General features: G+C 44.8%; 1 protein-coding gene and 1 pseudogene across 3 annotated transcripts in view; both read right to left on the reverse strand.

Annotated features, from left to right (window-relative positions):
* LOC132765963 (zinc finger protein 493-like) overlaps positions 1–17381 on the reverse strand; it is a 73461-nt gene that overhangs the window by 44796 nt on the left and 11284 nt on the right. The window contains exons 1-2 of one of the 3 annotated variants that reach the window (XM_067465120.1): positions 7599–7867; positions 6732–7223 (exon numbers count right to left, since the gene is read on the reverse strand). The exons of the other annotated variants lie outside the window; for them this stretch is intronic. Of the exons in view, the coding sequence (XP_067321221.1) occupies positions 6732–7112 (381 nt within the window). The 5' untranslated portion in view covers positions 7113–7223; positions 7599–7867. Of the gene's footprint in view, positions 1–6731; positions 7224–7598; positions 7868–17381 lie in introns of those variants that run through there. 3 annotated transcript variants of the gene reach the window in all.
* LOC132766027 (zinc finger protein 420-like) lies at positions 252–16344 on the reverse strand (annotated as a pseudogene).

Below are 17381 nucleotides of genomic sequence, written 5' to 3' on the forward strand. Positions count from 1 at the left end.
CTGGTAATGACAACCGGAATGAATTATGACTACGAGATTGACGATGATTCCATAATATGACGAAGCGGATTTTTAGTGTAATTTGATGTTATGTATTAGTGATGTTAGTTGTTGTTCTGATTTCTTTGTAAAGTGTCTTTTGTACTGTACACCGCCGCGAGTCGCCCTAGGGCTGAGAGCGGCGGTTAATAAATGCAAGAAATAATAATAATAATAATAATAATAATAATAATAATAATAATGCCTCGAAAGAGTTGGAAAACTTGTATTTATTCTACAAATATGAGGATTGTTAATCTACCCAGAAACATTTGTTTCCCTACAATACAAAACCCAAGGGCTTGAATTTTGCAAAACGAATCAAATTTCTCATAGATAATTTGATTCAAATACTCATAATAGGTTATCATAGATGCAAATAGTCATATAACACTGTACATTCCAAAATAATACAAAGGCTCATGTTTTCCTATTTACTGTGGATTAGCAGAGTGCCAGGAGCAAGTTAACAGCCAGTAAATTCTATCAAGAGACATGATTTGTACACATCAAGGGAAATAATAGTGGAAACATCTCTTCCTTTACTATTTTTGTTTGCTTTTGATGGTCGTTTTATATACTGTTTAATGTTGTTGTTTTAATTTTCTTATTTTTGTTATCATTTTGTTGATATGCATTTTAATATATTATGTTTTAACTGTTTTGTTGGGCTTGGCCCCATGTAAACTGCCCCAAAATTCACAAACTGGAAATTTGCATCCAAGTAGGGAAACGAAGTGGAAACTAAGCTCAGAGGAACAGCTGATCAAAGTACGTATGGGTTTTTTTCCAGAATAGGTGACATGACAATCATATTTAACTCTGAAGGATTGTCATAGGGAGCTTGTTTCTGCTGCTCCAGAACAAGACCTCAAACTTAAAGATTCAAATGACAAGAAAGGGGACTTTACCAAGTCTTAAGCAGAATTTCTCAAACAGTCCTGTTTGAAATCAGATGTTTACACACAAAGGCTATTTGTAGCCTGTTTGTATTCACTGTTGCTTGTTAACGGATAAAGTCTGACTAAAAAACATTCCTCCAGGCATTAGTATGGATTCTCTCCTTTGTGGCATCTTTTGTGGCTCACAAATTGTCTGCAAAACATTTCCCACTCTCTTGACATAGTTATGGCTTCCCTCCTGTGTGGTATCTCCAGTGGTCGATAAGGGGTGTATTCTGTGTAAAACATTTTCTACACTCCTTGCACTTTTACCCTTTCTTTCCTGTGTGAAGTTTTTTATGCCTCATCAGTTGTGAAGTCTGAGAAAAACATTTCCCACACTCCTTGCATTGGTATGGCTTCTCTCCTGTGTGGAGTCTTTTATGCCTCACCAAGTGTGAACTGCGACCAAAACATTTCCCACACTCCTGGCATTGGTATGGCTTCTCTCCTGTGTGGATTCTTTTATGCCTCGTCAAGTCTGAACTGTAAGCAAAACATTTCCCACACTCCTTGCATTGGTATGGTTTCTCTCCTGTGTGGAGTTTTATGTGCTTCACTAAGTGTGAACTGCGACCAAAACATTTCCCACACTCCTGGCATTTATAGGGCCTCTCTCCTGTGCGGACTCTATTGTGACCCACCAAGATTGCACTGTTAGCAAAACATTTTCCACACTCCTTGCATTTGCATGGCTTCTCTCCTGTGTGGAGTATTTTGTGCCTCATCAGGGTTGAATGGTCAGTAAAACACCTCCCACACTCCTGGAATTTGCATGGTTTTTCTCCTGTGTGGACTCTTTTATGCCTCATCAAGTCTGAACTGGAAGCAAAACATTTCCCACACTTCTGGTATTGGTATGGCTTCTCTCCTGTGTGGAGTCTTTTGTGCATCACCAAGTGTAAACTGCGACCAAAACATTTCCCACACTCCTGGCATTTGTATGGTTTTTCTCCTGTGTGGAGTCTTTTGTGATTCACGAAAGTTGAACTGCTATCGAAAGACATCCCACACTCCTGGCACTGGAATGGCTTCTCTCCTGTGTGGACTCTTTTGTGGCTCACCAAGTTTGAACTGTGAGCAAAGCATTTCCCACACTCCTTGCATTGGTATGGCTTCTCTCCTTTGTGGAGACTTTTGTGCCTCACAAAGGTTGAACGGTCAGTAAAACACTTCTCACACTCCTGGCATTGGTATGGCTTTTCTCCTGTGTGGAGTCTTTTGTGGCTCACCAACTGTGAACGGTTAACAAAATACTTCCCACACTCTTGGCATTTGCATGGTTTTTCTCCTATGTGGACTCTTTTATGCCTCACCAATCCTGAACTGGAAGCAAAACATTTCCCACACTCCTGGCATTGGTATGGCTTCTCTCCTGTGTGGATTCTTTTGTGCCTCACCAAGTGTGAACTGCGACCAAAACATTTTCCACACTCCTGGCATTTGTATGGCTTCTCTCCTGTGTGGAGTCTTTTGTGCCTCACCAAGTGTGAACTGCAACCAAAACTTTTCCCACACTCCTGGCACTGGTATGGTTTCTTTCCTGTATGGATACTCCAGTGTCTGAGAAGTGATGACTCCCAAGGAAAACATTTCTTACACACCTTGCATTGGTATGACTTCTTTCTTGTGTGGACCTTTTTGTGCCTCATAAATTGTGAACTGTCAGCAAAACTTGTCCCACACTCCTGGTTTATGAAATCCTCAGTTCCTTCAATGATTTCATCTTGGCTCAGATCTGGCAATTTGTAATCAGCAATACATTTTGCTGGTACTTTCAACTGACAATGGCTTTTCCCAACACTGAGTGTCTTATGAAGTACAAGTCCCATATTTTGGGTAAAACACTGCCCACATATATGGCATTTGTAAGGCTTTTCTCTAGCAGAAGCTCCATCTTCTATGTGGGTTTGCTGGTGTCTAGGAAGGCCCCCATTGTGTCCCAAACATTTGGTGTTCCAGGTATCTGCTGCGAAGGAGGAGGAAAGAAACAATCAGTCCTCTGTGTGAGTGATAAGGACTCTAGGGAAGTGTTGTAAGAAGGAGATTGAAATGATCCTTTATACAACATATATAGGGAAGAAAAGAAGATATAAATGCCGTTCTCTCTCCACCCCTTGTTCAGTAAAGATGGACACTGTTTAACTGCCTAGAGCCTCTAAGAGAGAGGTGAGTAGCATATGCTCCAAAGGCTATGTTTTCCTCAGCCTAGCCTGGCTTTTTATTCTGTCTCCTCCTTCCTGGGGGAATGGATGACTTTTCCCTTCTCATTCAAAGGCTTGCCTTTTTCTCTAGCTAAAACTATGCCTATCTATCACCCAATTCACAATTGTTCCCTCCTTTTTATTTCTCCCCCAAGATAATGACAGAAAAGAAAAAGAAGAGAACATTGATGAAGGCAGAGAAGGGAACAAAAAAAGGAAGGTCTGTAGGACATGGCCAGATATGGTGACATCCACGTAACACCGCTCTTGGCATCGGTTTTGGGAGACAGGAGAGTGCCTCCAAACCATCGTGGATGGCTCACAAGGTCCCTTCCAACTCAATGATTCTATGAATATTAAAATGTCCAACAGGTTATCACACAGACATCACACATGAAGAAAGTAAAACACAAAAGCCACAGTCCCAACCGAGACCCTAAGAAAGTCCAAATGGAGGTTTAGGACAGGAAGGGAACTTGAATAGTTCCTAAAACATGCCACCTTGAAATAGCAAATCAGCTGAGAGAAAAGAAGGGAGATTGTTCTTGGTATCAGAAAGATTAAGGGACTCATATATTACTTGGGGTGCTGCATTTTAAAACAGAAATCCCCATCAATGAGGGAGCCTTACCAAGAGAGTCCACCATCCCATGAATCTCCTCCATGATCTGCATGTGCAAGACTTTTTGACCAGGATTCAGGAGAACCCACTCCTCCAGGGAGAAATGGACAGCCACGTCCTCAAAGGCGATTGGGCCCTGGTGGAAAAAGAACACATTTCCTTCTCACATCAGGGACTTCAAGAAAAAAGAATTACAAGAATCTCTTTGAAATTATTTACATTTTTGTTGGTTCAATCTTTTCTTGGAAAGGAGATTCCATCTGAACATTAGGAAGAACTTCCCCACTGTAAGAGCTGTTCAGCAGTGCACCTATAAAGCCCTAAACGTTTCAGGTCCCACCTATCTCCACGATTGCATCTCCCTCTGTGAACCGGTGAAGACACTAAGATCCACCGGGGAGGCCCTTGTTTCGTTCCCATCACCGTCTCAAGTCTGCTTGGTGAGGACGAGGGAGAGGGCCTTCTCGGTGGTGGCCCCCTGCCTCTGGAATGCCCTCCCCAAGGAGATAAGGCTGGCCCCATCCCTCACCCCCTTCCGTAAGAACTTGATGACTTGGTGATTTCATCAGGCCTTCTATAATGACTAGTCTCAAGTCTCAATCCCTTGGTCCAACAGTTAGGACTTGGTCTTGTACCCTATCCATTCCCTCTGAGTCCCCTCGGGGAGATAGGGCGGTATATAGATAACCTTTTACCATATATTATTATTTTAACTCTCTATCCCAGAGTGTGGTAGAGACTCCTTCTTTGACAGCTTTTAAACAGAGACTGGATGGCCATCTGTCGGGGGTGCTTTGAATGTAATTTTCCTGTTTCTTGGCAGGGGGTTGGACTGGATGACTCACAAGGTCTTTTCCAACTCAAGGATTCTATGATTGAGCCTGGAACCAATGACCCCCAGCCAGCCCCATTCCTCCTCTCCCAGGAATCCTTCTGCTTACCTCATTCAGTTCCACTCCATCACAAAGGGGAAGAACCGACTGAGGATTCAGCAACATCATCATTCCAGCCCCTGGGAGAGAAAGAGAGAGACAGAGCAAGGGGTGGAAAGCTGAACACAAAGACAGTTCTCTGAGGTGACAATCACAGTCCTGAAAAGAAACCTATGAGGAAATTACCCTTTGAAGACAGGAGAATTCTCCAGCCCAGGAGTATGTAAAGTTTGGGTGTTTAGGCCATTTTATCTCAAGCAGTGTTTTAAGTAGCTTGGACTGAAACTAGTACTGGGCTTGGTATTTCAATAGTCTAAAATTATTCTATGTTGTCTTTTTCTCTTCCAGCTCAGTTTCAGGCCTCATCTTGGCTTCGGGTCCCACCTGGGAAGACACTCAAAGACTGAATTTTCAGTCAGATCTAACTTTAGGCTAATGTACAAGTACTGCAAGAAAATAAACCCTGCAAATCCCACTGAAATTACAACTTTTGAAACTGAATGCCTACCTATATCCTCCTCTCAAGGCCAAATGATCCTGGATGTGCACAATCTCAATCTCCAACTGACTGGGGATGTGCCACAATCGCTCTAAAGGGGAATTCACACCAGCATAAAAGAGGAAATCACCCCAAAGGGTCCTCCTTACCCTCCAAGGCCGCAGCCCCGTCTCCTTCCTGCTTGAGCTCCTTCTGCTGGAGGCTCTGGGTGGGGCCTGGTGGGGGTTCCTCCAATTCAGGGACATCCGGGTGGGCTTCCATGCAGCCATTCTGGGCCTGGAATGGGAGGATTGGAACAAGGACGCCATGATATGGTGGGTTAACCAGAGAGCCATGTGCAGCAGCTGATTGGCCGAGTGTGCCAGGAGCCAGACTTCCGATTGGCTGCTGCCTCTGTCTTGCTGCTGAGGCCAAAGGCCATTTTCACTTTGGACAGCGAAGAGATTGCTGTCTGCCAACTGTCTTAAAGACTGATAATTTTATGGCATGAGGCATATTTTAAAGACTATTTTAAAGGGACTACTTCATTCCTCTGCCTGAACTCAGAGTAACTGTAGTATAGATTGTTGTACTGTTTGAACTTCCGAACTGAAGTAGAGATACTGTGACTTGTTACATAAGACTGAGTGATATTTCATTATACTGCAGGGTATATCTTGGTTTAAAAACTGTGGTAAAGCATCTGCTTGTGTTTATATACATTTACCAACTCTCACATGGGAGAGCAGAGAGTATTGTATGTTGCAGCTATGGTGTTGCTGCTTTATAGTTGGAGTTGTTTTCAAGCATTCAAACCCCCTTCTCGGAAGCTGCGCCCCGTTGAGAAAATAATGCAATCCACAGAAAACAAACTTTCTTCCAATAAAGTAAATGTTTAAGCAATAGTCACAAATAACAGATTCAGTCCATCAATCCCAATATTCCAGCAAACCTTCCTTGAGCTTTTACAGGAATCTATTCCTCTTCTTCTACTTCTTGCTTTCTTCACAGTCTCACGAACAGCATTCTCTGCTCATGCTCTTCTCTACTCTCTTCTCTACTCTACTCTTAATTTGTAGTAGCTAAGCTCTCACAGGTGGCTTGACTGTTGCTGGCCACACAATGACTGGACATGATTCCTGCAACCACTTATCCATGTTTCACTTAAGAAATGATCTACATAACATAAAACTCTGACATTGTAGAAGTAGTATGGAGAGAATTCAAAGATATCACAGACCTATAGAATAATCTTGAGATGGCAACCTAGTTTGAGACAAATGCCACACTTCCCCTCCCATCATTTTCAATGTTATTTCTGGAGATCAACAAATTGAGTAGAGCAGTGACTGAGCTTACAGTGGATATGGAGGTGAGTGCAGGTGGGAAAAGAGGCCAAGGGAGCAGAGTTTGACTTATATCTGTCACAGGTCCCATCTTGGAAGGAAGGCAGGACGTACGTTTACTCTATCCATCAGTCCCAAGGTGAGTGAAGCCAAGAGGCAATGCTCTCACCTGTCCTTCTTGCTTCTCGTCCTCTTCCTGACTCAGGAGGAAGCCTTCCGCCAGGGCCACTGCCTGGGAAGAGGTCTCTGCCCCACACTCTCGGACCCAGCTCCCCATCTCTGGGGGCAGGATACTCAGGAACTGCTCCAGGATCACCAGGTCCAGCATCTCCGCCTTGGAGTGTTGCTCTGGCTTCAGCCACTGGCGGCAGAGAGAGTGGAGGCGGCTGCAAACCTCTCTGGGTCCCTCGCCCTCTCGGAAGGAGGAATGCCTGAACTGTATGAGTGAACTATAAAGGTCCACACTTAGGAACTTATGTGTTGTTTTCTCCCAGGATTCACCACCGTTCCCACGTTCTGCTTCATTTCCAGGTGAGTTGGGTCTCTCCATGTTGGAACCACTGTTTGGTGAAGAAGCAAACTGGACCCAAGATGCTTTCCTCCTCCTCGTTTCCCTGAACAGGCTCTACTCCAACATTCTCAGACAACAATCACTTTTCCCCTGTGAAAGAAAGGCAGAATTAGAGCACCGGCTTTGAGAGGCTGTTCCTTGGAGAGTGAAACAACAAGCCCTTATTTATTGCAGAGCCAGATGATGCTGGGCCCTCCTTCCACTGGGGCCTCTCCTTCTCCAGACCCACCTGGCCTCACCTGGCCTCCCATTGAGCTCCCCTTCAGTCCCAACCCACACTGAATCCCCCCTTGATTCCTGCCACTGACTCCACATGATCCATAAACCTTTCTTGTAACGAAAACTAACGTGACGCTTGATTCAATGAAATCTCCACTCCTTCCAAGATCTTTCCAACCATTACATTGCGGTATTTGGTATTTCAATCACAGCCCATTCACTTTGCCTGCAAGGACATGTAGGTACCTGCACTCACCCCTCTGTATCTATGGATTCAACCCCCTTCAGCTTGAAAACATTCCCTGCCTGCAAACATAGCATTTCCCTTTGTTATTTAAGGGATTCCATTTCTGTATTAACAGGAGAACAGAAACTACAGATCTTCAGCCTATCGAATGGGAATGAGACTCCCAGGAGGAGGAGAGAAGGAGGCCAAGGAAGGATACCCTGCTCTGGAGGACTGGGCTCCTCCTCCTCCCTGGCTTCCTTCCTTCCTTCCTCTCTAGGAACCCAACCTCCCTCCCCTTAACCCTTCCTTGACCCCTTCAGATGCAGGGATGCCTCACAAGCATTCAACTATTTAGGGAAGATACAACCTGTTCAATGTCTTGATCAGAGCAACACTGTGAGAGGCCTTCGGACAGACTAAACATCATCTTTCAATGGGAAGCTCCTCTGTTATTACCCAACTCATTCTCATTAATGTGAAGAGTGGTTTTCTCCAGGGACTGGAAAGTGACATTTCCACTGGCTATTTATGTGTTGAAGCCACTTCAACGGCCTATATCGGTTCTTCTCACCCTTCCTAATGCCGCAACACTTTAATACAGTTCCTCATGTTCTGGGGACCCCCACCCATAACATTATTTCTATTGCAACTTCATAACTCTAATTTTGCTACTGTTGAGGGTTAAACCACTGAGCTGCTGAGCTTGTTGACCGAAAAGTTGCAGGTTCGACTCCAGGGAGCAGGGTGAGCTTCCACTGTTATCCCCAGCTTTTGCCAACTTAGCAGTTCGAAAACATGCAAATGTGAGTAGATCAATAGGTACCGCTCTGGCAGGAAGGTAATGGCACTCCATGCAGTTATGCCAGTGTCCACTTGACCTTGGAGGTGTCTACGGACAACGCTGACTCTTCAGCTTAGAAATGGAGTGAGTACCACACCCCACAGTCGGACACGACTGGACTTCGTGTCAGGGAAAAACCTTTACCTTTACGAATCATGTCAATATCTGATATGCAGGAGGTATTTTCATTCACTGGACCAAATTTGGCACAAATACCTGATATGCCCAAATCTGAATACCAGGGGGTTGGGAAAGGATTGATTTTGTTATTTGGGAGTTATAGTTGCTGGGATTTATAGTTCATCTAGATTCAAAGAGCACTGTGAACTCAGACAATGGATGGATCTGGAACAAACTTGGCACAAATACTCAATATGCCCAAATATGAACACTGGTGGGGATTGGGGGAAATAGACCTTGACATTTGGGAGTTGTAGTTGCTGGGATTTATAGTTCACCTACAATCAAAGACCATCATGAACCCCACCAACGATAGAATTGGACCAGACTGCCCACACAGTACTCCCATGCTTTGAAGGGACTCGCTGGCGCAAGCCTCCCACCAGTCTCACACGCTCTCCCTCGCCTGCACATGCACACCGAGCATGCCTGCTCTCCCCTCCCCTGCTTGGAGTCTCAGAAACAGCCCTCCACTTGACTTGGAGGCCAGCCAATCACAGCAGAGGAGAAGTTATGGTGGGAGGATTCGCTGTCAGTTTCCAAAAAGGAAGAGAAGGTCAAGGAGAGCTATCTTCAGCCTTCTCTGTCAAAGCGGTTCCCAAGACCATCAGAAATAATATGTTTTCTGGTGGTCTTTGGCGACCCCTCTGAAACCCTCTCATGACCCCCACAGGGGTCCTGACCCCCAGGTTGAGAAACGCTGCTAACTAGCCTCAGAGACCTTCTGCATTGCCGTATAAGATCCAGCTTATCTGATTTGAACTTGATAACATGGCAGTGCAGTCTCAAATAACTTAGTTCAAAGCTGATAGTGTGGCCTTGTAGACGGGGCCTCAGTCTCACTCCCCTGTTTGTAGTGGTCTGCCATTAGACGATGATGTTATTGCATCAGCCATCAGAAGATCACATGAGAGAATATAAGGGACCCTCATGTTCCAATGACGTACACTCTTTTCTGGATTTCATGTTCTGGTCATGTTTTTAATGTTTTCCACTGCTACACATTTCCTTTTATTCCGTTTCTGAGTAAAATGTCTCTATGCCCCAGAGTTGGAAAACTTGTATTTCTTACACAAACATTAGGATTGTTAATCTACCCAGAAACATCTGTTTCCCTACAATACAAAACCCCAGGGCTTGAATTTTGCAAAACATATCAAATGTCTCATAGATAATTTGATTCAAATACTCACAGTAGATTATCATAGATTCAACTACTCATATAACACTTTACATTCCAAAATAATACAAAGGCTCATGTTTTTTCTGTTTACTGTGGATTAGCAGAGTGCCAGGAGCAAGTTAACAGCCAGTAAATTCTAGCGAGAGATACAATTTGTACACATCATCAAGGGAAATAATAGTGGAAACATCTCTTCCTTTACTACTGCTTTTTGGCTTTTGATGTTCGTTTTATATACTGTTTAATGTTGTTTTGATTTTCTTATATTGTTTTTTGTTATCATTTTGTTGATATGCATTTTAATATATTATGTTTTAACTGTTCTGTTGGGCTTGGCCCCATGTAAACTGCCCCAGAATAGGTGACATGACAATCATATTTAACTCTCTGAAGGATTGTCAAAGGGATCTTGTTTCTGCTGCTCCAGAACAAGACCTCAAACTTAAAGATTCAAATGACAAGAAAGGGGACTTTACCAAGTCTTAAGCAGAACTTCTCAAACACTCCTGTTTGAAATCAGATGTTTACACACAAAGGCTGTTTGTAGCCTGTTTGTATTCACTGTTGCTTGTTAACGGATAAAGTTTGACTAAAAACATTCCTCCAGGCATTAGTATGGATTCTCTCCTGTGTGGAGTCTTTTGTGGCTCGCAAATTGTGAACTGTCTGCAAAACATTTCCCACTCTCACGACATAGATATTGCTTCCCTCCTGTGTGGGATCTCCAGTGGTCGATAAGGGGTGTATTTTGAGTAAAACATTTTCTATACTCCTGGCATTTTACCCTTTCTTTCCTGTGTGAAGTTTTTTATGCCTCACCAAGTGTGAACTGCGACCAAAACATTTCCCACACTCTTGGCATTGGTATGACTTCTTACCTGTGTGGAGTCTTTTGTGACCCACCAAGTTTGCACTGTTAGCAAAACACATCCCACACTCCTGGCATTGGTATGGCTTCTCTACTGTGTGGAGTCTTTTATGCCTCACCAAGTGTGAACTGCGACCAAAACATTTCCCACACTCTTGGCATTGGTATGACTTCTTACCTGTATGGAGTCTTTTGTGACTCACCATGTTTGCACTGTTAGCAAAACACATCCCACACTCCTGGCATTGGTATGGCTTCTCTCCTGTGTGGAGTCTTTTGTGTGTCACCAAGTATGAACTGTGACCAAAACATTTCCCACACTCCTGGCATTGGTATGGCTTCTCTCCTGTGTGGACTCTTTTATGCTTCGCCAAGTCTGAATTGAAAACAAAACATTTCCCACACTCTTGGCATTGGTATGACTTCTTACCTGTGTGGAGTCTTTTGTGACCCACCAAGTTTGCACTGTTAGCAAAACACATCCCACACTCCTGGCATTGGTATGGCTTCTCTCCTGTGTGGAGTCTTTTGTGACCCACCAAGTATGAACTGTGACCAAAACATTTCCCACATTCCTGGCATTTGTATGGCTTCTCCCCTGTGTGGACTCTATTGTGGCTCACCAAGTTTGAACTGTGAGCAAAACATTTCCCACACTCCTGGCATTTGTATGGCTTCTCTCCTGTGTGGACTCTATTGTGGCTCACCAAGTTTGAACTGCGAGCAAAACATTTCCCACACTCCTGGCACTGGTATGGTTTCTTTCCTGTATGGATACTCCAGTGTCTGAGAAGTGATGACTCCGAAGGAAAACATTTCTTACACTCCTTGCATTGGTATGGCTTCTTTCTCGTGTGGACTTTTTTGCGCCTCATCAATTGTGAACCGTCAGCAAAACTTGTCCCACATTCCTGGTTTATGAAATCCTCATTTCCTATACAGATTTCTTGTTGGCTCAGATCTGGCAGTTTGTAAGCAGCAATACATTTTGCTGATACTTTCAAGTGACAATGGCTTTTGTCAGCACAGAGTGTCTTATGAATTACAAGTCCCATATTTTGGGTAAAACACTGCCCACATACATTGCATTTGTAAGGCCTTTCTCTAGCAGAATCTCCATCTTCTATGTGGGCTTGCTGGTGTCTAGGAAGGCCCCCATTGTGTCCCAAACGTTTGGTGTTCCAGTTATCTGCTGCAAAGGAGGAGGAAAGAAACAATCAGTCCTCTGTGTGAGTGATAAGGACTCTAGGAAAGTGGTGTAAGAAGGAGATTGAAATAATCCTTTATACAACATAGATACGGAGAAAAAGAAGATATACATGCAGTTCTCTCCCCACCCCTTGTTCAGTAAAGATGGACACTGTTTAGCTGCCTAGAGCCTCTAAGGGAGAGGTGAGTAGCATATGCTCCAAAGGCTATGTTTTCCTCAGCCTAGTCTGGTTTTTTATTCTGTCTCCTCCTTCCTGGCGGAATGGATGACTTTTCCCTTTTCATTCAAAGGTTTGCCTTTTTCTCTAGCTAAAACTATGCCTATCTATCACCCATTTCACAATTGTTCCCTCCTTTTTATTTCTCTCCCAAGATAGTGACTGTAAAGAAAAAGAAGAGAACGAGGAAGGCAGAGAAGGGAAGGAAAAAAGAATGTCTGTAGGGCATGGCCAGATATATTGACATCCTCATCACACCGCTCTTGGCATCGGTTTTGAGAGACAGGAGAGTGCCTCCAAACCATCCTGGATGGCCCACGAGGTCCCATATTAAAATGTCCAACAGGTTATCACACAGACATCACACATGAAGAAAGTAAAACACAAAAGCCAAAGTCCCAACCGAGACCCTAAGAAAGTCCAAATGGAGGTTTAGGACAGGAAGAGAACTTGAATAGTTCCTAAAACATACCACCTTGAAATAGCAAATCAGCTGAGAGAAAAGAAGGGAGATTGTTTTCAGTATCAGAAAGACTAAGGGGCTCATATATTACTAGTATGTCATATATTTCTAACATAACCCCTGCCTTGAGGACCCTCCGTGATTGGGATGATTTTGGAAATTACTTCGACCAGGGAGCTTCTGACTGGGATGCTGCATGTTGAATTAGAAATCCCCATCAATGAGGGAGCCTTACCAAGAGAGTCCACCATCCCATGAATCTCCTCCATGATCTGCACGTGCAAGCCTTTTTGTCCAGGATTCAGGAGAACCCACTCCTCCAGGGAGAAATGGACATCCACGTCCTCAAAGGCAATTAGGCCCTGGTAGGAAAACAAACACATTTCCGTCTCACATCTGGGACTTCAAGAAAAAGAATTACAGGAATCTCTTTGAAATTATTTACATTTTTGTTGATTAAATCTTTTCTTGGAAAGGAGATTCCACCTGAACATTAGCAAGAACTTCCTGACTGTGGGAGCTGTTCAACAGTGCACCTCTAAAGCCCTAAACGTTTCAGGCCCTGCCTATCTCCGCGATCGCATCTCCCTCTTTGAACCAGTGCGGACAATAAGATCTACCGGGGAGGCCCTCCTTTCGTTCCCATCACCGTCTCAAGTCTGGTTGGTGGGGACGAGGGAGAGGGCCTTCTTGGTGGTGGCCCCCTGCCTCTGGAATGCCCTCCCCAAGGAGATAGGGCTGGCCCCATCTCTCACCTCCTTCCGTAAGAACTTGAAGACTTGGTGGTTTCATCAGGCCTTCGATAATGACTACTCTCAAGTCTCAAGCCTTTGGTCCAACAGTTCGGACTTTCTGCTTACCTCATTCGGTTCCACTCCATCACAAAAGGGAAGACTCGACTGAGGATTCGGCAAAAACACCATTCCAGCCTCTGAGAGAGAGAGAGAGAGAGCAAGGGGTGGAAAGTGATCACATAAACATGTCTCAGAGGACAGAATTACAGTCCTGAAAAGAAACCTATGAGGAAATGACCCTATGAAGACGGGAGAATTCTCCAGCCCAGGAATATGTAATTTTGGAGTTTAGGCCAATTTATCTCAAACAGTGCTTTAAGTAGCTTGGATCGAAACTAGTACTGGGCTTGGTATTTCAATAGTCTAAAATTATTCTTTGTTGTCTGTTTGTCTTCCAGCTCAGTTTCAGGGTCCCACCTTGGAAGACACTCAAAGACTGAATTTCCAGTCAGATCCAGCTTTAGGCTAATGTACAAGTATTGCAAGAAAGAAAACTGCAAATCCCAATGAAATCACACCTTTTGAAACCAAATGCCTACATATATACCCATCTCAAGGCCAAATGATCCTGGATGTGCACAATTTCAATCTCCAATTGATGGGGATGTGCCACAATAACAAAGGGGAATTCACACCCGCATAAAAGAGCAAAACACCCCAAAGGGTTCCTCCTTACCCTCCAAGGCCGCAGCCCCATCTCCTTCCTGCTTGATCTCCTTCTGCTGGAGGCTCTGGGTGGGGCCTGGTGGGGGTTCCTCTGATTCAGGGACATCCGGGTGGGCTTCCATGCAGCCATTCTGGGCCTGGAATGGAAGGATTGGAACAAGGACGCCATGATATGGTGGGTTAACCAGAGAGCCATGTGCAGCAGCTGATTGTGTCCACAAGCTGGAATGTGTCCAGAGGAGGGCGACTAAAATGATCAAGGGTCTGGAGAACAAGCCCTATGAGGAGCGGCTTAGGGAACTGGGCATGTTTAGCCTGAAGAAGAGAAGGCTGAGAGGAGATATGATAGCCATGTATAAATATGTGAGAGGAAGCCACAGGGAGGAGGGAGCAAGCTTGTTTTCTGCCTCCTTGGAGACTAGGACGCGGAACAATGGTTCAAACTACAAGAGAGGAGATTCCATCTGAACATTAGGAAGAACTTCCTGACTGTGAGAGCTGTTCAGCAGTGGAACTCTCTGCCCCGGAGTGTGGTGGAGGCTCCTTCTTTGGAAGCTTTTAAGCAGAGGCTGGATGGCCATTTGTCAGGGGTGATTTGAATGCAATATTCCTGCTTCTTGGCAGGGGGTTGGACTAGATGGCCCATGAGGTCTCTTCCAACTCTTTGATTCTATGATTCTATGATTGGCTGAGTGTGCCAGGAGCCAGAGTTCTGATTGGCTGCTGCCTCTGGCTTGCTGCTGAGACCAAGAGTTCTAACTGCCATTCTCACTTTGGACAGCGAAGGGATTGCTGGCTGCCAACTGTCTTGAAGACTGATCATTTTATGGCATGAGGCATATTTTAAAGACTATTTTAAAAGGACTATTTCATTCCTCTGCCTGAACTCAGAGTAACTGTAGTATAGATTGTTGTACTGTTTGAACTTCCGAACTGAAGTAGAGATACTGTTACTTGTTACATAAGACTGAGTGATATTTCATTATACTGCAGGGTATATCTTGGTTTAAAAACTGTGGTAAAGCATTTGCTTGTGTTTATATACATTTGCCAACTCTCACATGGAAGAGCAGAGAGTATTGTAGAAGTGGTATGGAGAGAGCTCAAAGCTATCACAGACCTATAGAATAACCTTGAGATGGCAACCTAGTTTGAAACAAATGCCACACTTCCCCTCCCATCATTTTCAATATTATTTCTGGAGATCAACAAATTGAGTAGAGCAGCAACTGAGCTTACAGTGGATATGGAGGTGAGTGCAGGTGGGAAAAGAGGCTGAGGGAGCAGAGTTTGACTTATCTCTGTCACAGGTCCCATCTTGGAAGGAAGGCAGGATGTATGTTTAATCTATATCAGTCTCAACTTGAGTGAAGCCAAGAGGCAATGCTCTCACCTGTCCTTCTTGCTTCTCGTCCTCTTCCTGACTCAGGAGGAAGCCTTCCGCCAGGGCCACCGCCTGGGAAGAGGTCTCTGCCCCACACTCTCGGACCCAGCTCCCCATCTCTGGGGGCAGGATGCTCAGGAACTGCTCCAGGATCACCAGGTCCAGCATCTCCGCCTTGGTGTGTTGCTCTGGCTTCAGCCACTGGCGGCAGAGAGAGTGGAGGCGGCTGCAAACCTCTCTGGGTCCCTCACCCTCTTGGAAGGAGGAATGCCTGAACTGTATGAGTGAACTATAAAGGTCCACACTTAGGAACTTATGTGTTGTTTTTCCCCAGGATGCCCCACTGCTCCCAAGTCCAGATTCAATTCCAGGTGAGTTTGGTCTCGCCATGTTGGAACCACTGTTTGGTGAAGAAGCAAACTGGACCCAAGACGCTTTCCTCCTCCTTGTTTCCTTGAAGAGGCTCTACTCCAACATTCTCAGACAACAATCACTTTTCCCCTGTGAATGAAAGGCAGAATTAGACCATCGGGTTTGAGAGGCTTTCCCTTGGAGAGTGAAATAACAAGCCCTTATTTATTGCAGAGCCAGGTGATGCTGGGCCCTCCTTCCACTGGGGCCTCTGCTTCTCCAGACCCACCTGGCCTTCCATTGAGCTCCCCTTCAGTCCCCACCGACACTGAATCCCCCTTGATTCCTGCCACTGACACCACATGATGCATAAACCTTTCTTGTAACGAAAACTAACGTGACGCTTGATTCAATGAACTCTCTACTCCTTCCAAGATCTTTCCAACCATTACATTGTGGTATTAGGTTTTCCAACCACAGCCCATTCACTTTGCCTGCAAGGACTTGTAGGTACCCACACTCACCCCTCTCTGTATCCACGGATTCAACCCCCTTCAGCTTGAAAACATTCCCTGCCTGCAAGTACAGATTTTCAGCCCACTGAAGGGAATCTGGGACTGAGACTCCCAGGAGGAGAGGAAGGCTGCCCAAGGAGAGGAGGAGGAAGTGGTCAAGGAAGGATGGCCTGCTCTGGAGGACTGGGCTCCTCCTCCCTGCCTTCCTTCCTTCCTCTCTAGGAACCCAACCTCCCTCCCCTTAACTCTTCCTTGACCCCTTCAGATGCAGGACTGCCTCCCAAACATTCAACTATTTAGGGAAGATACATCCAGTTCAATGTCTTGATCAGAGCAGCACTGAGAGAGGCCTTGGGACAGACTAAACTTCATCTTTCAATGGGAAGCTCCTCTATTATCACCCAACTCATTCTCATCAATGTGAAGAGAAGTTTTTCCCAGCGAATGCGCTTCGATTATTGGTGAAGCCACTTCAATGGTCTAGAGCAGTGGTTCCACACCTTCCTAGTGCCGTGACCCCTTAGTACAGTTCCTCATGTTGTGGTGACCCCCAAACATAACATTTTTTTTGTTGCTACTTCATAACTGTAATTTTGCTACTGTTATGAATTGTAATGTAAATATCTGATATGCAGGATGTATTTTAATTCACTGGACGAAATTGGGTGCAAATACCTGATTCGCCAAATTTGAATACCAATGATGTTGTGGGTGGATTGATCTTGTCATTTGGGAGTTGTAGTTGCTGGGATTTATAGTTCACCTACAATGAAAGAGCATTCTTAACTCCACCAATAATGGAATTGAACCAAACTTGGCAGACAGAATGCCCAATACCAACAAAAATACTGCAAGGGTTTGGTGGGAATTCACCTTGAGTTTAGGAGTTGTAGTTCTCCTACATCCAGAGAGCACTGTGGACACAAACAATGATGGATCAGGCACCAAACCTGGCACAAATACTCAATATGCCCAAATACGAACAATGGTGGGGAGTGGGGGCCGTTCAGCAGTGGAACTCTGCCCCAGAGTGTGGTGGAGGCTCCTTCTTTGGAAGCTTTTAAGCAGAGGCTGGATGGCCATTTGTCAGGGGTGATTTGAATGCAATATTCCTGCTTCTTGGCAGGG

The sequence above is a fragment of the Anolis sagrei genome, chromosome 2 (assembly GCF_037176765.1).
Source record: "Anolis sagrei isolate rAnoSag1 chromosome 2, rAnoSag1.mat, whole genome shotgun sequence".
Lineage (NCBI taxonomy): Eukaryota > Metazoa > Chordata > Lepidosauria > Squamata > Dactyloidae > Anolis > Anolis sagrei.